This window comes from Eurosta solidaginis, chromosome 3 (genome assembly GCF_040869045.1).
Source record: "Eurosta solidaginis isolate ZX-2024a chromosome 3, ASM4086904v1, whole genome shotgun sequence".
In the NCBI taxonomy this organism is placed as follows: domain Eukaryota; kingdom Metazoa; phylum Arthropoda; class Insecta; order Diptera; family Tephritidae; genus Eurosta; species Eurosta solidaginis.
The window spans coordinates 11,476,615-11,499,948 of record NC_090321.1 but is presented as its reverse complement, the minus strand read 5'-3'; the positions used below and the strand labels follow the sequence as shown (position 1 = coordinate 11,499,948).

At 38.7% G+C, this 23,334-nt stretch overlaps 1 protein-coding gene across 2 annotated transcripts in view; it reads right to left on the bottom strand.

The window, feature by feature from the left end:
- Positions 1–8,630: 8,630 nt before the first annotated feature.
- The window catches only part of Efr (ER GDP-fucose transporter), a 45,697-nt gene continuing 30,993 nt past the window's right edge, over positions 8,631–23,334 (bottom strand). For both annotated transcript variants that reach the window (XM_067770784.1, XM_067770783.1), the window contains 3 exons: positions 22,922–23,053; positions 22,676–22,858; positions 8,631–9,465 (listed from right to left, as the gene is read on the bottom strand). In XM_067770784.1, coding sequence (XP_067626885.1) covers positions 9,058–9,465; positions 22,676–22,858; positions 22,922–23,053 — 723 coding nt within the window. In that variant the 3' untranslated portion in view covers positions 8,631–9,057. The remainder of the gene's footprint in view (positions 9,466–22,675; positions 22,859–22,921; positions 23,054–23,334) is intronic.

Sequence of the window (23,334 nt, the reverse complement as noted above, 5' to 3'; positions counted from 1 at the left end):
CTAGCGCATCAGCCAGATCGTTACCCAGGGTTATATCCAGGACTTCCTCTCTAGACCTAGTGATGAAAGTTGGTGAATTGCCAACGTTGTATATACTTAGGTGATTACTAATAAAAAATTCAAGCACCAAATTCATCAAAATTACAACAACGACATGAAAATTTTCAATTTTGTTTGCAAATATCTCCGAAACGAAATAAAATTTCCAATTTCTGTTTCGGATTCGTGATCCTGGGTCCAAAGCGCGTCTTTTGACACCTCTTCCGAAATTATCGAAAAATTTTTAGAAGGCAATAAAAAAAACCTTAAAAATCAAAATCGAAAAAAGTCAAAAAAATGAAATTTCGCAGGCTCGAAAATTATTTTTTTGAGTATGCGTGTGGAACTTTTTTTCCTGAGCTCAAATCCTATCGAAAAATCGATGGCGCGATATCGGTTAATAAATCGACCCATTCTAATGTACACGGTGGAGCTCGTAAAAGCGCTCTCAGGCACCAAATCAGTTATGAAAATGTACGAAATAAAAAATAAAGTCGCAGTAAAAAGATAATTTATAAAAGAAAAAGGGGAAAAGGAGAAGAAAAGGGTAATTAAATGTAAGGTAGGTGAAACAGAAGAGGAAGCGCAATGTAGTAATGATGACAATAATGATGTGGATGGTGTTAAATTTGTTTACGATTGTTGCCCCGATTACAAAAGAAAAGAAAGGGAGAGGTGAGAAGAGAAGGTAAGAGGAAAGGAAGAAAAGGGAGGAATAAAAGAAATGGAGTCGAAACAAGGCAAAAATTACACAGTGTTACAAAAAAGACAAAAGTAAAAAAATCTGAGAAGTAACGCCATTTTTCTTGTAGATCTTGAAAATCTAACCTAAACCTAACCTACACTTGAAAATCTAAGAATGACTGCATATAAGATTTTTCCCGGACACCTCAAAAATCATGAATTACGGATAAAAGCCCGGTTTTTCGTACCTTTGTACACTCACGATCCTACAACTTTGTTGGCTATAAACCAATTCTCGGTTTCTTATCGCTTTAGTTACTTATATTTCTGTTGAAATAGTTTCCAAATGCTGTTTCACTTTTGTATCTAAATGTCGTTTCGCATTGGGTGAACTTCTTCTTCCCGAAGGCTAAAGAGCTCGAAACAAAAGCAATATCTCTGGCAAATAATTTTTTCAGAAAAGTTGTATCGAATAAGTAACTTGCCCGATAGAAATCGCTGGCAGGGATGTGTGAAACAAAAAGTGCCAAGGAATATATAATTTTTGTATCTCGAAAGTAACTAACCGATCGGATATTTAGGGAAGTTGAAATTGCCGTAGAAGATTCATAATGATGTAAGAAAATCTTTTGACAAAAGTGAGCAGGTCGCCATTTCTGGGGCAAAAAAAAAAAGAGAGAAACCGTCGCCAATTATCTTTCCAAAGGTGGGTCAACAGGAAACGCCACTGGGAAGTCAGTGTATCCAAAAATGCGAATGAATTCGTGTCTCATGAACAAGACTGCGATGCATGTTCTTTCAAAATAATATAATAGAAGAAACTAATGGGATTTGCTCACCTTTTAAATATTTACAAAAAAAATCTGCATAACAACGGCTTTAGGAAGTGAAAAACATTTAATTCAAAAGAGTTCTCAAAAATTATTGAAATAAAGGGAAAATCAAAATATTACAGTTATCTATTGCCTTAATATCTGCTTGGAGGAAAAAGTTCCGTTAAAGTAGTTTTTTGTGAAATTTCTAAAAATGTGAGGCGTATCATAACCTTATTAAGGTTCAATTGGTCTTACTTATGACTATCAAAACAATGTGACGCGTCCAACGCTTTTATTTAATTGTCTGATCAACGCCCTGGATTGATGAGGAGTGTTACCTAGGACCTACCTAATTATTTTCTAGCTTTTGGTATTATTATTACTCCATGTAAGTATTGTTTTCAATAAAACCGTTTAACTTGAAAATCTTTTTTTAATTATTTTATTTTCAAGTTTTTAGTCTTTGTTTAATTGCCTATTATTTCTCATTCTATTTAGTTCATTTAGTGATCTTTCCTGACAATTTGTTACAATATAAGTCCTCAATACACAATCCTTCCAAAAACTTTACTCGACTCTGCGCCACATATGTTTGTCCCTCCTCCAACTCCAAAATAGTTTGATGTCACTTCTACCGGACTGTATGTAATATTTGTTCCAAATATGGACCAAGTCGAACCACAAATACAATTTTTTTGAATATCTCGATCCTTGCACCACCTTGTGGCGATTTTTTCACAGGCCGTTTTCTATTCATATATTTATTATGTCTTCCAAATATGAGCCAAATCGGTCAACAAATACGATTTTTTGAATATTTCGATCCTTGCGCCACCTAGCGGCGATTTTTTTCACAGGGCTTTCTATTCTGGTATATATTATGTGTGCCAAATATGAGCCAACCCCAAATACGATTTTTTTTAAATATCTCAATCCTTGGGCCACCTAGCGGCGATATTTTTCATAGATCGCTTTCTAATCATGTATGTATTATGTGTTCCAAATCGGACCACAAATACGATTTTTTGAAATATTTTGATCCATGCGCCACCTATCGGAGTTTTTTTCTTATTATTGCATTGTCATCGGGTTCTGAATTATATTCCAAGCTTGTAGCTTATCGGGAAGTTCCTTAAATTTCAATTACAAAATTCGTGCCGGCCAGCCAGCCTGCCAGCCTGTCAAGTCAAGCTAAATAACCCCGTTTAAAAAGATGTTGATGTTGAAATAGCCTCAGAATTGTATTTTTCCAGATTGAAAACGGTCGAAAGGAAATATCCGTCGAAATACGAGCCCAAATCATTATTTTGCAAAAAACAGGGAAACGCTATCGAGAAATAGCCAAACTTTTGAAAATATCTCTTTGTTCAGTTCATACGGCCGTTAGAAAATATCGGGAAACTGTACAAAATACTAACAGAAAACGATCTGGTCGACCAAGAAAGACAACTCAAAGAATTGACAACAAAATATATGCAATAAGTAAGGCCAATCGACGGAAATCTGCATCATAAATTCGTGCTGAAATCAATGAAGACTTGGATTCACCAATATCGCTCACGACAGGCAAAGATCGGCTTAAAGTAAAAGGTATGATAGGACGCTTTGCTATCAGAAAGCCACTTTACGGCCAGTAAATAAACAGAAAAGACTGAAGTTCGCTCAAGAACATATTGACTGGACCATTGATCAGTGGAAATCAGTTTTATGGTCAGACGAATCAAAATTCGAACTTTTCGGTAGCCGTAGGCGTCAATATGTTCGCAGAAACGTCAGTGAAAGATTCAAAGCAGATTGCATTGTGCCAACTGTGGCGGTGGCTCAGTGATGGTTTGGGGCTATTTCAGCTACGCTGGCGTTGGTCAACTTAAAAAATTTAAGGAATTATGAAAAAAGAGCAGTATCACAGTATACTCCAACGCCATGCAATACTGGCATTAATTCAATTGGTTGAAAGTGTCTTCGGATCATAGAACTACTTTGAATGTGCAAAGCTACTGCAAATATGTGAATAATATTTTAATAAATTATTCGATAAACTGACAAAAACAACTTTTTTCATATTGTTCTAATACTTTCCGACTTTACTGTAGGCCATTTTTACTACCTTTATATTAAGTCCCTTTCATGTTTGTCCCCTCATTTCTATACGAATTTTTCACCCACGGAAAAGTCTTTTTCGGTAACTTTCCGTTGAGCTAGACACTTGATACTTAGAACATAGTTCAGATCTGGGGGACATTACAATACAAGTGATCCGCTAGGTGACGCAGGGATCGAGATATACAGAAAATTAATTTTAAAATGGAAATTTTGCGATCGACTTTTAACTAACTTCTCGGTGATCCAGAGACTTGAAACTTAGCACATAGTTTGCGAGTCGATGGCACTACAATTCGTGGAAAACAAAATGCCGCCAGGTCGCAGACGAATCGAGATAAACGAAAATCCCCGAAAAAACGCAGGGAATCTTGCAATCGATTTTTGATTAACTTCCCGGTGAGCTGGAGATATGAAACTTGAGCCGTAAGTCAGAAACCGGTGACAATGCAATGTTTTATGAAAAAAAAAGCCGCTAGGTGGCGCATGGATCGAGATATTAGGAAAATTAGTTTTAATTTGGGAATCTTTCAATCCATTTTTAACTAACTTCCCGGTTACCTAGAGACTTGTAACTGTGCGCATAGTTCGAGACCCGGTGACAATACAAATTATAGAAACAAAGTTCCGCTAAGTGGAGTGCTAATTGAGATAACTGCAAATCCCTGAAAAACGAGGGGAATCTTGCGATCGATTTCTGAGTAACTTGCGGTGAGCTAGAGACTTGAAACTTGGGCCGTAAGTCAGAACCCGGTGACAATGCAATATTTTATCCAAAAAAAATACGCTAGGTGGCGCATGGATCGAGATATTGAGAAAACTAGTTTTAAATTGGGAATCTTGCAATCGATTTTTAACTAACTTCCTGGATATCTAGAGACTTGAAACCTGAAATATAGTTTAAAACTCGGTGACAGTGCAATGTTTGATCAAAAAATTTGAGCTACGTAACGCACAAGTTGAACTATTTAGAAGATTAGGCCATACCTTCATGGCTAGCCTCCTGTGTTGCTGGCGTTGTAGAATTCCACCTCGTTGAAGGCCCAACTCAGTGCACGTCCTTGCATACTTTTAGGCGTACGCGACTTTCACCACGATTCTTTTAGACTTTCAGGCGTATGCGAATTTCACCACGATTTTCAGCTGTGCAAATTAAGTAGCTGACAAACGAGGTGGAATTCTCTTGTTATGATGCGAGGTGGAATTCTGTTGTTTTCGTCAGTGTTGTCAGCGAAAATTCCACTAATTCTCTTAAATCTTGCTATTTTGAACAAATAAATAAAGATAAGAATTTTCACTTAGGAATTATTTAAATTACTAATCAAAGTTGCAATTGCATTTTTGCAGGCAGTACTAAAAAATTGAAAATAAAAAGATGATAAAAAAATTTTAAGGACTACCTTTATATAAATGGATCAAAAAATAGAAGGCAATTTTTCCTTTAATACAGACATAGTCTTGTTGAATTTTCACTAAAAAACTTTAACAATAACTCTTGTAAAAGAATTTTGGGTTTTAATGGCATATTGTTTTCGTGTCCGATAACTTACAATTGTTTTGATTTTTGAGACAATGCGTTTTTCTCTTGTTCACAGAAGTTCTGCTTTAGGCCCGATTTTTCAGTAGTTGGTTAAGCCAAGCTTAAACTAAGTTTGCTTAAACTCTAGTCAAATTTAAACTCCAGTTACACTACTGAGCAGTTTTTCATCACAGTTTAAGGCCGCCTTTGGGGTAGGCTTTTTTGTACGGTACATTGGTTTTTTATTATCTAGATAATTTGTAGATACGACAACAGCTGGATTTTACTTACCCAGCAAACATTTAAAAGATATTCCTCCATCGATATTTATATCTAGTTCCAGAGGTGATATCCAACATCATTACCTAGTTATTCTTAAACAAGATAGTTCCCAAGTTGAAATAAAATTTCATTATCCAATCACTATCCAACCTTAGAGAATTTTTGTAAAATTTATAGTTCTCGAGTTGATCTCCAACTTAATTAGCATTTTCAAAATTATTATCCAACCTTTGAGAGATTTCGAGAAATGTACAGTTCTCAAATGAATATTTAACACGTTTCTCCAGTTGATATCCTAAATTGGATATCGAGTTGAGGTGAAGTTAAAAAAAAATCTCCAAGGTGGTACCATCAAAGCCAACAGCTATTTATTGTGAGAAATAAACACCTGATTGATAGCAGTAATGAAGCGTAATTTATCAAAAATAAATTATATATATTTTAGTTTATTTTCGTGAAAATACTGTAGTATTGGGATCTTACACTTGAGTCCAGTCAAAGAACACAAGTTGGGAACTATAATTTTTTCAACTTTAGTAATAGCATTTTTCGCTTTATAAAAAGAGGGAATCTCTTTTGCTGAGTACACAATGATTCTCAAGTTTAGTTACTGTTTCGTAACAACTCTTGAGATTTTAGAAGTATGCCTAGTTATCAACATGAGCTCTAACGGTATTCAAGTCCAAATGTTTGTTGGGTATATTCGACGTCATTTCGAACGAACGCAAATTACCGATAGGTTAACTAGAGTTTAACCCTGCTAGATTGGCCGCTTAAGCTCAGCTTAAACTTCAGTTAAAGTAGACTGAAAAACTGCAGAATAAGTTTGAGCGTGTTTAACTGACAAACTGAGTTGAACTTGTACTGAAAAACCGGGCCTTAATCTCTTATATACTTCTTTATAGAAATTAAAAGAAATCCGCTCGATAGTCGGAAATTATGAAAAAAAATTTTGTTATAAAAACATTTCTACAGAAAAAGTATTCTTTACTCCTAACCATGATTCAATTACAAGAGGTTTGCTCGACAGACAAATTTTTTGGCAATTCCGGCCATTTTGCTCCCAAATCGAATTGACATCCGTTAACTGTGTTGTTTCTTTGCGATTTTTTGAAAAATATTAGTAGTAGAAATAGGAAGCAATCAGTTTACAAATACCGGATAAGTACTGAACTGCATAATTCCTTAGCCCTTTTTTTAATTTTATAGTGAATTTATTAACTATGCCTCGAGCCATTAGTATGACTGAACATTGAACATAGGGGTAATTTTGTGAAAAGTGAGGACACCAAAATATCGTGCACTTTCGTAAACCTATGAATATACGAAACCTAAACCAAATCAAAATTCATCGTTCAACGTCAAAACTTCGACTAGTAAATCGATTCACGCAAAAAAGGCATTAGTAAGTAATGGAGATGCCATAACGAAATGTATTTATTTGGCATGTTAACTTATTCAGGTAAAAGTCTAGAACAGGAGTATACTGATAATACGCGTCCAAAAATATCGAGGGAGGTGACCTCGGCAACAATAATCCTAAGGCGGAAAAGAAAAATGTTATCACTGTCCGCGGATATTTGCAGTTGAAGTTGGCAATTTTCATGCGATTGTTGTAATGTCTTTGTCCACAGAAAAAGATTTTGTGTACAAAGGGATTTTGCACGCATTTAATTTTGATCTAAACTCATTGGTGGACCGGCCAGGGTAATTTTTTATAAGCTCGGCTGAAGGCCGCCAACGAAACCCGGGGTCATCTTTCGATTTTTCGTCAATATCTTTTGAACGAGTTAAAATTTTTATTTCCGTCTTCGAATTATTGTTATCGATGTCAATACGCGTCTTTTGACACTTCTCTCGATATTTTTGGGCGCGTATTAAAAGTCGACCTTCTGTTCTATTAATTCCGTATGTTCGGAACATTCGTCTCCATTTAAGAATTTGGAGAATCGGTTTGGAATATTTTGTATATACTTATTTGATATATTCGGATCTCGTGAGGTAGTATCAAATGAACGTATTCCGAATATTCTAAATTAACGGTTTGTCCGGAACGCTTTCATGAATACTTAACGGAAGAGCTTTCCGAAATTTCAGAATAAAAAGGTAAATACTCCCTGTGTAGCAGGATCTCACAAAAGCTTAACTCTTCTGTCAAAGTCAAGGTAGGAATATAAAGTTCTAAGACAATAAGCCATTTTCATTTATATTTGTTTTTGTCAGTTCATTGCGGCTCCTGAGTAGCATATCACCCCATGTCGGCTGCCTATTCAAAATCGTGCTATCTCAAAATATTTTTCAAAAATTTCCCAATTCAGGATTTGTCACAAAACCGCCCTATATTAGAGTTAGATTGAAAAACGCTTTATCTCAGAATGTTTTTCATTAACTCCCTCTTATGGCAAAATGCATTGAACTTATACTCATATAGAGAGTTTTTGAAACAAATTTTGAGATAGTGCATTTTTGAATAAAATTCTAACGTACGGCATTCTTCAAACATTTTCTGAAACAATGACCAAACCAACATAACTTTATCAATTCACGAAATATTTAGTAGAAAATGAGTTATTTCCCCAAAAACTTTTGGCATTTATAAATTTATTATCACTACTAATATACTACCAAGAATACTTTTCTACTACAATTTTCACTGAAGGGGATTGAATTATTCCCCGTTTTCCTTACTTCGTAAAAGCAACCCGTCCAGATTTTTCAATTTGGAAGTGTCAAAGATCTGTCATCATTGGAGAACAAACCTCTAGTAATTGAATCATGACTCCTAACATCGTTAATTAATTATGTGACATGACAAACATCAAAACATAAAGTAAAATAAGATTAACTCACCTACTGTTCTGACAGCTCTTTTGTGGGAATGGGGTATATGTGAACGTGTAGATTAACTGTTGTGGTTTACATAAACGTGGTTTAAAAACAATACCAACTTACCTCGAAAAATATTCTCTCTGGGACTTATTAGAATTTAGCCAGCATTGTGGATTTGAAGATCGTGAGACTATTTTAGCCTGCATTTTTTCCGTGGCTTACGAATCTGTTTTTCACAGTTTCGCTCCATTTCGAATAATTACCGTTGCAGGAAAGCTGAATAGGGCGTTTGAGAGTAAAACTCTCTTGATGAAAAAATTGTGTCGTTCTGTTTCTAGGCCTCACAGAGTTAAATCCTTAAATAACATGATTTTAATATTTATTAACATTTCATATTACTGCACATTAAACGTAACAATACAATGCATTTTAAAAAGGAAGATTTGCTACTTATATACATATGTACATAGTTAATTGAATCGGTTACTTTAAAGACCATATATTCAGCCATAAAAGTACATTTGGTATTGCCGTGAGAAATTGATTTTTAAAAGAATCGATTCAATAGTATAAACAATATTTACAATTTATGCTATTTATTATTGCAAAGATATGCAGATGTGTATGTCCTTCATATGACATCCTCTGAGCGGAGATTCTAGCCAGTAGCTAGTCGGCTAGTCATACACGTCTTCTGTTTACACAATAGTATTTTGTACTGAAATCGTAATTTGTACATATATATGTATACATACATATGCATAAGTGAGCATGATTGGTGTGTTGAACTTATTTTTTTTTAACTTTGCGAGTTTGCACTTGCTGTACGATTCGTGGAATTACCTCTGTAAATACTATTGTTCCAAAAAATACTAGACTCGTACCAATCCAATGGTAAATTGTAAAAGCATTTTGAAAATATAAAATTGAAAAAAGTAATGATACAAATTTTCTTAATGTAACAACAAGCGTCACAGTTAACGAAGCACACTCAGTTGTCAATACATACACCGAACTTATACAAAGATATTGTGTTAATACATTACAAAACAAATAAAATATCATTTGAGGTATATGAATGTTTAATCCAATCAATGAAATTATAGGCAGTGGCATTGATTCACTTGAAATGGCAATACTGAAATGCTCTACGATGCTCTTGGAAATTAAGAAAAAACCAGGCAATGGTAGCATATGCTGAAAGAAAAACATGTCATTATTATACATACGTACATTTATGTTGCATACTCATATGTAGCTACTGTATATGCATATACCGCATATTTAATGGCTAAACCTGTTTCACCCATATTCTAGACCGCAGTAACTTATAACAGTGGAAAAAGACTGGGATGGGTATTAGAACAAACCTATTTTTAAAGAGATAGGGAAAGATAATTTCCCCGTTTTTCTAACTAGCCCCCAAAACATAGATATTGGCTTCTGAAGGTCGAAATTGGACCAGTCTGATCTATTGATTCCATGGTTTCCAACACAGTTAACCAGTAGGAACTCATAATGATGGACTGTTCATATTCACCTTCACGGTTGCCACTTTGGTCAATTTGGATCAAAAATGGTCATTTCCAACCCCATTTGGTCCGCTGCTCCCTTTTTTTTCAATGTTGGTCCTTTTTAGGCTGTAGCCAAAATTTTTGTAATTTTGTCTGTTTTTCACTGTAAAGGAGGGAGGGAGCCGTGTGTAGAAGTCCACGAAAGTGGGGAAAGCTTCTGACCGCCATTCATCTAGGAATGGCCAGAGCGATTCTTTTGCATGCGGTTCAAGCAGCTCACTACTGCCGGTCGTTTGCGGCCAAGTATCCTCTGGGTAGCCGTTAAACATCCGTTTAGCGGTGAGCTAATGTGAGAAGGCGACAACCTGGCTAGGCCACTCTGACATAATCGGTTTAAGGGCTAGCCGGGGGAGATCTCATCGGCAGCGTATGTACACCTCTAGGTGCGGCTGCAAGGGGGCGTCTGTGTTGGAGCAAGCGGCTCGCTATATAAACGTGCAAGTAATATTTTCACCCCCGCTGAGCGGGTTGTGCGCTGGGCTTGGGACCCGCCACGTAAAACCATACTCCAATGAAATATAACAACAAGCCTCGGATAAATACATTCTCTATTGATGACGACCATGGCAAACGTTTGAAGGACAATGAATTGAGGGCATGCTCGTGGAACGTCCGCTCTCTGAATGGGATTGGTGCAGATGCCCGGCTGGTTGATGTCCTTGTCAAAGCAAAATCTGACATCACCGCCATCCAAGAAATGCGTTGGACGAAGCAAGGAAGAAAGAAGATCAAAAATTGTGACATCTATTGGAGTGGCCATACGAATAAGCGTAGTTTCAGCGTCGGGTTCGTGGTGGGAGAGAGACTTTGTCGCCAAGTGCTGGCGTTCACGCCTGTGGACCAGCGTCTCGCCGCTATCCGAATAAAAGCAACATTTTTTAATATATCATTCATCTGCGCCCATGCGCCGACAGAGGAGAAAGACGATGAGGTGAAAGACACTTTTTATGAACAATTAGAACGCACATACGAGCGCTGCCCCCGTCATGATATAAAAGTCGTGCTTGGCGACTTTAACGCCAGGGTGGGCAAAACGGGTGTTTTTGGCCCTATAGTCGGAAAGTTCAGCCTACACAATGAAACTTCTCCTAACGGACTGAGGCTGATTGACTTTGCCGGTGCTCGAAACATGGTCATATCCAGCACGAGGTTCATGCATAAAAAGATGCATCAAGCTACATGGCTATCTCGTGATCGAAATACTCGCAATCAGATCGATCACGTTGTGATAAACGGACGGCATGCATCCAGTGTTTTAGATGTGCGCACGATCCGAGGACCTAACATCGACTCGGACCATTATCTCGTTGCAGACAAAATACGCAACCGCCTCAATGCGGCTAAAACCAAGGAAAAAAAAACAAGGAAAGTTTCAATCACAACAGTCTGCCAATGATTTCGCAACCCGACTCTCACACCTGCTCTCTGAGAGCACAACTCATCCTGAAGGAATACAGGAGCAGTGGGAGCATATCTCCAAAGTACTTCGTACTACCGCCGAGGAAAAACTTGGTTACCGGCGGCCACGAAAAAACGGTATGATGAAGAATGCCGCGTTGCAACCGAAAGAAAAGACGCTGCCTACAGAGCTACGTTAAAAGCGAGCGCGACAAGAGGAGTGTGTGAACGCTATCGTGAGTTGAAAAGGGAAGCGAGACGCCTTTTTAGGAAGAAAAAAGCAGAAGCAGAAAGGCGTGAGTGCGAGGAGCTTGAGCTGCTAGCCACCAGGAATAACGCCCGAAAATTTTACCAAAAAATACGGCGACAGACGGAAGGTTTTAATACTCCTGTAGGAACGAAAACGGCGACCTTGTAACTGATGTCCAGAAAGTGCTTAGATTATGGAGGGAATACTTCTCTGTTCTCCAAAATAGAGGCAGCAATTCACCGCGCAGAGATGAAGAACCCGATCCCGCAATCGATGATGATGGAATATATGTCCCCCCGCCCGATTATGACGAAGTTAGAATAGCAATAACCAGATTGAAAAACAACAAGGCCGTGGGCGCTGATGGATTGCCTGCGGAGCTATTCAAGTTCGGCGGCGAGGAGTTGGTAAGGCGCATGCAGCAGCTTCTTAGCAAAATATGGGCGGACGAAACCATGCCCGACGGTTGGAATCTAAGTGTTTTTGCCCAGTCCACAAGAAGGGGGATACTGCAAAATGCACCAACTATCGTGGAATCAGCCTTCCTAATATCGCATATAAGGTCCTTTCAAGTGTATTGTGCGAAAGATTGAAGCCCACCGTGAACCGGCTGATTGGACCTTATCAGTGCGGCTTCAGACCTGGTAAATCTACCATCGACCAGATTTTCACAATGCGCCAAATCTTGGAAAAAACCCGTGAAAAGACAATCGACACACATCACCTCTTCGTCGAATTTAAAGCCGCCTTCGACAGCACGAAAAGGAGCTGCCTATATGCCGATATGTCTGAATTTGGTTTCCCCGCAAAACTTATACGGCTGTGCAAAATGACGTTGAGCAACACCATCAGCTCAGTTAGAATTGGGAAGGACCTCTCCGAGCCGTTCGAAACTAAACGAGGTTTCAGACAGGGTGACCTCCTATCGAGCGATTTCTTTAATTTGATGCTGGAGAAAATTATACTAGCTGCAGAACTTAACCGCACTGGAACAATATACTATGAAAGCGTGCAATTACTGGCATATGCTGATGACATTGATATCATCGGCCTAAACACCCGCGCTGTTAGTTCTTCTTACTCCAAACTGGAAAAAGAAGCGGTAAAGATGGGTTTGATGGTGAATGAGGACAAAACGAAGTACCTGCTGTCATCGAGCAAAGAGTCAGCGTATACGCGCCTTGGCAACCACGCTACTCTTGGCAGCCATAATTTCGAAATAGTAAAAGACTTCGTTTATTTGGGAACCAGCATCAACACTAGCAACATCAGCACTGAAATCCAGCGAAGAATCAATCTTGACAATAGCAACATCAGCACTGAAATCCAGCGAAGAATCATTACTGATTGTTCAGCATGCGCTGCTTTTATACTCTCCGTTGCTTCGTTCGCATATTTCTCCAAAGATCTAGACGTTTCGCCTTCTAGAACTTTTGTATATCCTGCTTGATTATATGAGTACATGCATATTTGTAGTTTATAACCATATGCGTGTGTATGTGTGAGTGACTACTTCGGCTGATGACCACATCTGTGTGTGAGTCGCCTTCTACATAAGTGTTGCTAGCTTTAATGTGTACATGTACATAAGAGTGTTTGCTTCATGTTTTTGTTGTTGTGTGATTATTTACTAACAGCTTAGTGATGCTAATATTCGTCACAATATGTACAACACTGTCCACCTAGCAGATAGTTTAGACAAGTGTTGGATCTTGAAGCAAACCAATTTTCGTTGATTGTTGGTGATACAAGCGGCCAATCAGAAAATCTTGTTATGGTGGCTAGATATTTCGATCGGTTATCAAACACTTTTCGTGATAGTTTTTTGTCTATATTTGAACTTAAAAAGTTTGTAGCAAATGCAAATAGTCTGCCATCCTTGAATTGAAAGCTAAATCAAAGCATGACACTAATTTGTTTTATATTCGGCCCAATTCTAAATATTCCCTCGGAATTTAGTTCTCGCGAATGTGTTTATTCCCGCGGAAAAATTCCTCCAATTCTTTTCTCCTAGGGAGAACAATAATTGAAGAATAGGAATTTCGAATTATCGAAGTCAGCTGTTTTGTCAATTGAAATTTTGTTACGCATTTTTTATTTTGTTTAAAAAATTTAAAAGTATAATTATTGTTGCGAATTTGTTTGAAATTAAGAAATAAAATATAAACAATGCACAGTATTGCATTTCATGTGGTATTCACTGAAATGAGTAATGAATTGGTGCCACAGCAACATCAACAGAGGAGCATAATAAGAATACGGCGGGATAACACAAATCCGCAGGACTTGCCTGCTTCCATTCAGCAAAGCAATTTCCTGGCGGTGATGTCGAGTTGAATTCATCTTTCGTCATATTCCAAAATCTATTTAAGCCTTCTTAAAAACCCCTTGCGCAATTTCTGGATGGCTGCATCAAATATACCAAGAGCTATTCCGTTGCTTATGATATTGTAACGAATTTACTTGCAAATCCTCTTATTTGCAATCCTCTGCTAAGTTCGAATCACTAAACTGTTGAACAAATAACTCCAATTTGTAATAATGCAAAATGGCCCTTATTAAAGTACTTCACAATAACACTCAAACTGTGCAACGAATAGCTTGCTCAATAACCAAACTGATTGATAGCTCAAATGAAACTGACTTTCAAAATAATACTGCTATTGCTCGCTATATATCGTCTTAGTCGTAACTGCTTGACAACTCAAATTAAACTGAATTCCAGCGCCTCTACATCTGCGGCCTTTTATACTCTCTGGTTTCCTCGTTCGCATCTTCTAGAATCTACTAGCATTGTCCATGAGCTCTCAAACTTCTCAGCTATAACTAAAATTGCACGATTTTATAGCTTCTCTCATACTCCATGTTTGTATGTGTGAGCGACACTTCCACAATTATAATTGCCTACATTTAGGAGCATCTCAAATAAGATGTCTGCATATGGTTGTGCCTTGCTTCTCAGCTGCGTGTACCTACATATGTGTGGACATCATTTTTGAATTATTGATGTGAATGTTTGTAGTTTACAGTCTCTCGCGCACACATAGGCGTATTAGTAAATGCATCTGTGTGTGACATCTCTCGGCTGCCTTATATACGTGTATACATGATTTGATTATTGACGTAAATATCGCTTAGCATGGCCTTAGCATCGCCTTAGTGATGGTATAGCTTAGTGATACTGACCTCCACCTAAGTCTGATCGTCCCGATCAGACAAATCTCTCGATCTAATTGCTGCTAATCTCTCCAAATGAACCACTTTCATTTTAGTTCGTGGTTTGGTAGTGGTTTGTATGCGGTACACTACATCGTTGATCCGTTTTACAACTTTGTATGGACCTTCCCAGTTACACTGCAATTTCGGGGACAAACCTTTTTTTCGTTGTGGGTTGTATAGCAGCACCAAATCTCCTTCCTGAAACCCTTCTGAATTAATTGCTTTATCGTACCTCGGTTTCATCTTGTCACTCATAATCTTTGCTCGTTGCCTTACCAGATCGTGTATCTCTCTCAGCTCTTCTTCCAAGACACCAGTGGATTTCTTGACATTCCTCTCCGCATCGGCATCTATCCTATACTTCAAATCAGCTGGCAGTCGAAGGTCATTGCCAAAAATTACCTTTGCGGGAGTTTGGCCCGTTGTGTCATGTACTGCCGATCGGTAGGCCATCAAGAATAATGATATGTGTGTATCCCAGTCCTTATGGTACTTGTCTACTACTTTCCTTAAATGCTCCTCCAATGTTCTATTGAAACGTTCCACCATACCATCGGACTGAGGATGCAATGCAGTTGTCCGTGTTTTTCGAATGCCCAACTTCTTGCACATCTCTTGGAACACAGCTGATTCAAAATTCCTGCCTTGGTCAGAATGTAACTCCATTGGTACACCATACCTTGCAACCCATTCGTTTTTAACCACTCCTGTTACTGTTTCTGCTTCTTGGTTTGGGATTGGGTATACCTCTGGCCATTTACTGAAATAATCGATAACCACCAGTACGTATTTGTTTCCGCGGTTGCTAGTAGGAAATGGACCTGCGACATCCATGGCGATCCTTTCAAATGGTGCACCTGAAATATACTGCTTCATCTGGCCATGACTTCGGGTTTTGGGCCCTTTCGCTCTGTTGCATACCTTGCAATTGGCAATCCACTCGGTGACCGACTGACGGCAACCAACCCAATAGAATATCTGCTTAATTTTCTCGAGTGTCTTCGTGATTCCAAGATGAACTCCACTTGGACCATTGTGCAGCTCGCTGAGCACGTCAGGAACCCTCTTTCTGGGAACAACTATCAGTTTCTTCTTGCATTGACCATCCTCACTCTCCCATAATCGATGCAAGCAACGGGATATCAATTCTAAACTGTTCCACTGTGCCCAATATGACTTCGCAATGGGACTCTCTGCTGACATCTCCTCTCTGCTTGGTCTTTCGTTTCGTTCGAGCCCTTGCATAACATGTGACAGATCTGTATCTTCTAGCTGACACTTTCTTAGTTGTTCCTTGTCCCATTCATCCGTACACGTTATAGTCATTAGCCGGACATCTATAATGTCTTATTTAGCCTCGGCCTTTGAACAGTGCTTGCATTCCAAACTACATGGCCTTCGTAACATTGCATCGGCATTTCCATGGGTACTACCTTTTCGATGCTCAATGGAAAAGTCATAGCTTTGTAGTCGCTCGATCCACCGTGCCAATTGTCCTTCCGGATTACGGAACTGCAGAAGCCATTTCAACGCTGCGTGATCTGTCCTGACACGAAATCGCTGGCCGTAGAGGTATTTGTGAAAATGTTTAATGCACTCTACCAATGCCAACAGCTCTCTCCGCGTAACACAGTAGTTCCTCTCTGGTTTTCCAATCGAACGGCTGTAATATGCAACTACCTTCTCCTGTCCATCGACCAGTTGTGATAAAACGCCTCCTATAGCATATCCACTCGCATCTGTATCTAGAATAAATGTTGCTCCTGGAATAGGATATGCTAACATTGGGGCAGTGCACAAACGCTCCTTCAATGTTTGGAAAGCCACTTCTTGCTCCTTCTTCCATTCAATAGCTTTATTTTTTCTTGTAAGCTCATGGAGGCTATGGGCTACGCTGGAAAAATTTGGTACAAATCGGCGGTAATATGTGCAAAGCCCAAGGAAACTTCTTAATTCATGTAGGTTCTGTGGTCTTGGCAAATCCTTTACAGCCTCTATCTTTTCGTTCGCAGTGCAGATGCCCTCTGTCGTTACCTTGTGACCCAAATAATTTACTTCCTTTTTAAACAGCGCACACTTTTGGGGACTTAACTTCAGACCAGCGCCAGCTATTCTTTGGAAAACTTCCTCCAAGTTCCTAAGATGTTCATCAAAATTCCTGCCCAATACGATGATGTCGTCCGGGTACACCAAGCATGTTTTCCAATGTAGTCCTTTCAGTACCTGGTCCAAGAGTCTCTCAAAAGTAGCTGTCGCTCATTTCTTGAATGACTTGCTTCACTACTTCCTGCTTCGCCAGTGGAACACTACGTGGAGCTTGACGGATCGGCCTCGCATCTCCAGTGTCAATTTGATGTTTCACAACGTTGGTGCGGCCTGGTTTAGAGTCACCCTGGTCAAATATGTTCGCGTACTTTAGGAGCAGTTGTTTTGCCTTACTCTGATATGCTTCCTCTAGCCCCTGCGTCCATGCCGTGATGTAATTTGAAAGATCAGTATTACTAGCTGAAACGTGTTCCTGGAGCTGTTCACAGTTAATAACTACTTCAGCCTCTTGGCATCTTCCCAAAATAGCTCCTTTAGTCAGTTTGAGTTGTGACTTGAACTCATTGAGTACTCTTACCGGAATACGTCCATCTTGTTTTGTCATAGCCAGGGTTTTTCCTACAAGTATGTTTAGTGCTGCGGCCACCGTGGTGTGATGGTAGCGTGCTCCGCCTATCACACCGTATGCCCTGGGTTCAACTCCCGGGCAAAGCAACATCAAAATTTTAGAAATAAGATTTTTCAATTAGAAGAAAATTTTTCTAAGCGGGGTCGCCCCTCGGCAGTGTCTGGTAAGCGCTCCGATTGTATTTCTGCCATGAAAAGCTCTCAGTGAAAACTCATCTGCCTTGCAGATGCCGTTCGGAGTCGGCATAAAACATGTAGGTCCCGTCCGGCCAATTTGTAGGGAAAAATCAAGAGGAGCACGACGCAAATTGGAAGAGAAGCTCGGCCTTAGATCTCTTCGGAGGTTATCGCGCCTTACATTTATTTTTTTATTTTATGTTTAGTGCTGATTTGTTTGCTGCTTCGACAACCCACAATTTGTTTGTCCCACAATATCCATCAACCTTTGCCCAGTTGACTGCTTCGGATTTTGGTGGTATTTGCTGACTCTCTTCCAGCAGCACTCGTTTACTTCTGTAGCCTCTCTCGTAGCCGAAATTAAGTGGTACATCCATGTTTTTATATCGCATCGTCTTGCTTTGCATGTCGATCTTGATGCCCTGGTCGATTAAGAAGTCCACTCCAATTATGATTTCATCAACAATTTCTGCCACTATAAAATTGTGTACTACCGTGACGTTCCCAATTGCGACTTCACATTCTACTTCTCCAATTACCTGGGTGTCCTCTCCCGTGGCTGTACGCAATCTTGCTCCATGCAATGGTCTTATCTTCTTGTTGACTAAATCCGCTCGAACGATGGAATGAGATGCACCCGTATCTACAGTCAGTAAACGTTCCTTTCCATCCACATGTCCTCCGACAGTAAGATTGTTTGACCTTCTTCCAATTTGTGAGATAGAGATTATGGGGCATACAATTGAGGGAGCCAGCTGTCGCCCCTTGCGGCTGACTCGCTTTAGTTTAACGATTGAGTGGACTTGGAGATTTGCTCATCTCCTTCAGCTCTGCGTTTACGGCCACCCACATTGTTGGAGCTATTGGGACCGGTGCTGCAATGTCGTGCAATATGACCTGGGTTGCCGCACTTGAAACATTTAATAACTCCGGCATTTTTCTGTTGTGATCCCTTCAGTGCTTCCAAAATTGTGTCTACCCAATCCGGTCTTTCCACTTCCACACGATGAGCTTTGTATGCTGGTTTACTCGATAGTGAGGCCGTTTCCTGAGTCAATGCATGTGATAACGTTTCAGCAAATGTCAGCTTTGGGTTTGCGTATGTAGCTCGCTTCGTTTCCACGTCCCGTATGCCACTTATAAAACTCTGGATTTTTACCCTCTCGGTGTATTCCACGGGTGCGTCCGCATTTGCGAGATGAGCCAACCTTTCAACATCCGAGGCAAACTCCTGCAAAGTCTCGTTCGCTCTTTGGTGACGGTTTTGCAACTCAATATGAAATATCTGTTTCCTATGCTCGCTTCCATAACGTCTCTCGACAGCGGCCATCAATGCTACATAGTTGTTCCGTTCTCCTTCGGGAATAGTTTGTAGGATTTCGGCTGCTGGCCCTTTCAATGCCACGAACAGAGCTGCAACTTTATCTTCAGCATTCCAGTTGTTCGCTGCCGACGTCTTCTCAAATTGGAGCTTAAATACCTGGAATGGAACAGAACCATCAAACGTTGGGGATTTTACCTTCAGAGTAGACGTTGAAGTGATTGGACGGTTCAATTGTAACTCTTGAATCCGATCTTTCAAAGCATCCATGTCGGCCTCCACTTTATCTTGTCGTTCACTAACAGCCTCCAGCTGCGATGATAATTTTGTTTCCTGTGCCTCCAGCTTTGTTGAGATACGCTCTTCTTGTGCTTCGAGCTGTAATGTTATGCGTGCCTCTTGTTCTTTTAACTGTTCTGCAATTTGTGACGCCATTTGTGTTTTCTGTTCTTCCAATTGTGTTTCCATCTTGGATGTTATACGGTGTTCCTGGGATTCCAGTTGAGATGCCAGTTGCGACGACATTTCGGATATACGCGTTTCTTGTGCTTCCATCTTGGATGTTAAAAGTGTCTCTTGGGATTCCATCTGTGATGACATATACGTCTTCTATTCTTCCAAATGTGATGTTACTTGCGACGCCATTTCTGAAATGCGTACCTCCTGTGATTCTAGCTGGGATGATATTTGCGACGACATTGATGTTACTGTCGATGTTTGAGCAGCTATTGCAGCCAATATCATGTTCAAGTCTGTGCTCGTAACTGTCTGCGATGTTTCGTTTTTCTCTTCAACTTTTGTTGTTGTCTCGTCCCCATCAGAATAAAAGACATACTCGTCCACATCAATTCCTTCTGCTTCCATTGCCTCTCGTAGCCGTGCCTGAAGTTCGAGTTTAACGCCGCTTGTATTCAATCCACGGCTCTCCAACTCCTTCTTCAGTTGCTGGATCTTCAATTCACTGAACTTTGCCATGTCCAAGTTGTATTCCCAATCTTCGGAATTTATTCAACAATTCCTCTTCTGACACCAATTGTAACGAATTTACTTGCAAATCCTCTTATTTGCAATCCTCTGCTAAGTTCGAATCACTAAACTATTGAATAAATAACTCCAATTTGTAATAATGCAAAATGGCCTTTATTAAAGTACTTCACAATAACACTCAAAATGTGCAACGAATAGCTTGCTCAATAACCAAACTGATTGATAGCTCAAATGAAACTGACTTTCAAAATAATACTGCTATTGCTCGCTAGATATCGTCTTAGTCGTAACTGCTTGACAACTCAAATCAAACTGAATTCCAGCGCCTCTACATCTGCGGCCTTTTAAACTCTCTGGTTTCCTCGTTCGCATCTTCTAGAATCTACTAGCATTGTCCATGAGCTCTCAAACTTCTCAGCTATAACTAAAATTGCACGATTTTATAGCTTTTCTCATACCCCATGCTTGTATGTGTGAGCGACACTTCCACAATTATAATTGCCTACATTTAGGAGCATCTCAAATAAGATGTCTGCATATGGTTGTGCCTTGCTTCTCAGCTGCGTGTGCCTACATATGTGTTGACATAATGATTGAATTATTGATGTGAATGTTTGTAGTTTACAGTCTCTCGCGCACACATAGGCGTATAAGTAAATGCATATGTAAGTGACATCTCTCGGATGCCTTATATATGTGTATACATGATTTGATTATTGACGTAAATATCGCTTAGCATGGCCTTAGCATCGCCTTAGTGATGATATAGCTTAGTGATGCCAATATCCGTGACAATATACTTTTCGACTTAAAATAAAGAATATCGTGGTAGAATGTACGTATTTTAGCACAAATTTGTACAAATAAGTGTTCTTTCTTAAGAGCACCAATTTCCTTTAACTATTTTGATACATTCCCTTTAATTTAACAGGTGAAAAAACTCCTAAGAAATGGCAGAGAAATCTCGCACCCACTCACATTCATAATACCTACTTTTCTCCCATAACCGGCTTCCGCTTTTTCGAACATTGTTCAGAATAGGAGGAAAGGGAGAAGTGAAAAAACTCACAAGGAATTTTTATTTAGAATACGAGCAATGGGAGAAGGGAAAAAACTCGCACGGAATTATTGTTCAGAATTGGGCTGATTAAGTGCACTTGCCAGTCCATTGATTTATGTTCAAATTATGCGTGGAAGCATACCGATGGGTATTTAGAGTTTGTCCTATTATTAGTCCTATACAAGCCTGACTTTATGGCCCGTAATCATAGTCGCTGACTAAAATACTCTTTAGTTAAAATCTTGCCTAAATTAAAAATGGGATTTAAGATTTTGGTCTGTTAGAGACATATTAAACACAGTTTTCAGCTAAAATAAGCATGGACAGGGTATCCGCATGAAAAAAGGTATTGATTGGCGCTATGAAGACATTTCTTAGAAATTTTAAAAGTTCACCCTGTTGCTTACAACCGTGGTTACTTGACTCCACTTATAAAAAATTGTAATTTTTTACTTGACAAAAACTCTTACAATAGCACAAAAATTGTTAAAGGAGTACCTCAAAACGCGTTTTGATCATAATCCGGTGGCGGTTAATTATCATTCAATTCTATGTAAAAGTTATTAGCAAACGTTTTGTAAAAATTCGCTGTTTTTTATCAACCGTCAATTTAAAATTGAGTGCACAATCTGTTAATTGAACATGAACATACTTATTTAAAGAAAATTTACTTAATTTCGTTTTTAAAAAATTATTTAAATCTTGCAACATAAACGAATGAGTAGTTAAAGCGGATTTGGGCTCCTTAAAGCAAAGGAAGCAACAAGGCTATCCACTCATACACTCGTATTCATGTTGAATAGTTTATATAGTTTGTAAGAATGTTGTAAAGAAAAGTTGTTTTCATTAGGACAGATGTGACGGCCAAAATGATGCAAACCTTAAATGTTAGGTGGCCCTAACCGTTAATTACTTACATATACACGCATATAACAAGAAGACTATCGCGAATATAAGAAATAAATAAGCAACTTTTCGAAAAGGCTGTTCGTGAAAAGTCTAAACCCTTGGAGAAATAGACAAACGAGGCAACAGGAAGTATTAAAGCAGCGCAAGCTGAGGAATAATCAATCAGTTTGATTTTAACACGTTATGAGTGAAGTACACGAGTAATTAAATTGTGAAGTACTACTAAAACATTACAGTTGTAAATTAAGAAAATTTTGCTATACTGAATATTTGAGTTATTTATTCGACAGTTCAGAGATTCGAACGATAACGGGGGGTGTAAAATTAATAAAATTCGCTAAAATACGTAAAATATTGATAACAGCTCTCCCTATGTCCGCCTTTCAGTGAAAGTTTCAACTGAACTTTACTGCTCATCATCGTTTAGGTGGTCAAAGTTGAGTTTCTAGTTTTTATTCTAACAGTAATTTAAACTCGCACTGGACCTTGCTATCTCATTTTGTATTGGCATTAGGTGGCACTGTTAAACTGCAAAATACAGTTCCTTTAATGGACATTTATTTTTCTACTCCTATTTTTTAAATGCGGGTAAAATTTTTACTCGCTTCTGACAGTTGAAAAAACATCCGTACCGTTTCAGATAGCCTACATCTTATGTCTTTTTCTATTTACTTGACCTATAGTATTTGCCTTATGAGTTTTACATATTAAATATTTGTGATTAAAAAAAAACGAAAGGTCCGATTTCGAACTTGGACAGCCCATACTAACGATTGTTATTAAGCACGCGATATATCTTTATATACTTACATACATACACATGCATATTATAATTTTACCGTATAAAAAAGTGCTTCCTGTGGATGTTTTCCAAAAGTTTTATAAAGCGTTTCCTGACAAATACCCATGTAAGCAGATATAAAAAGAGCTATGGAAAGAAGGCCTATTCCAAGAGTCCATATGAAAAAATCCGAATATCCTACGCTTGCACTTTTTGTTGGCACAGATTCGGTTGAGTTGTTCTATATAAGCAAAGAAGAAAAGTTATGAAAGTCGTATGCATTAATGTGAATGTGGATACTCACCACACTACTTCCCGATATGATTGTACATAAGACAATGCCAGCCGTTATCATTAAAACTGATAGATATTTTGAAAAGACGTATTTCTTTTTTAATATAAGTATTCCCATTATCATATTAGCAATAAGTGATCCCTATAATTATATAGGATTATTCGCAAAGGAAAATAAACTATGCATATTGGGTTGGGTCGATTTGTATGGACGAAAGTTAACCGATATCGCACCATCGATTTTTCGATGGGATTTGGAAAAAAAAGAAAAAAAAAAAGTTTCACTACGCATACCCAAAAAAAATAATTTAGGAGCCTACGAAATATTTTTTGGGTTTGGGGAGTGTTTTGGTCGAAAAATTTACCCTTTCGCCATTTTTTTAAGGGTTTTTTCAGCATATATAGTGATATATGTAGTTATAG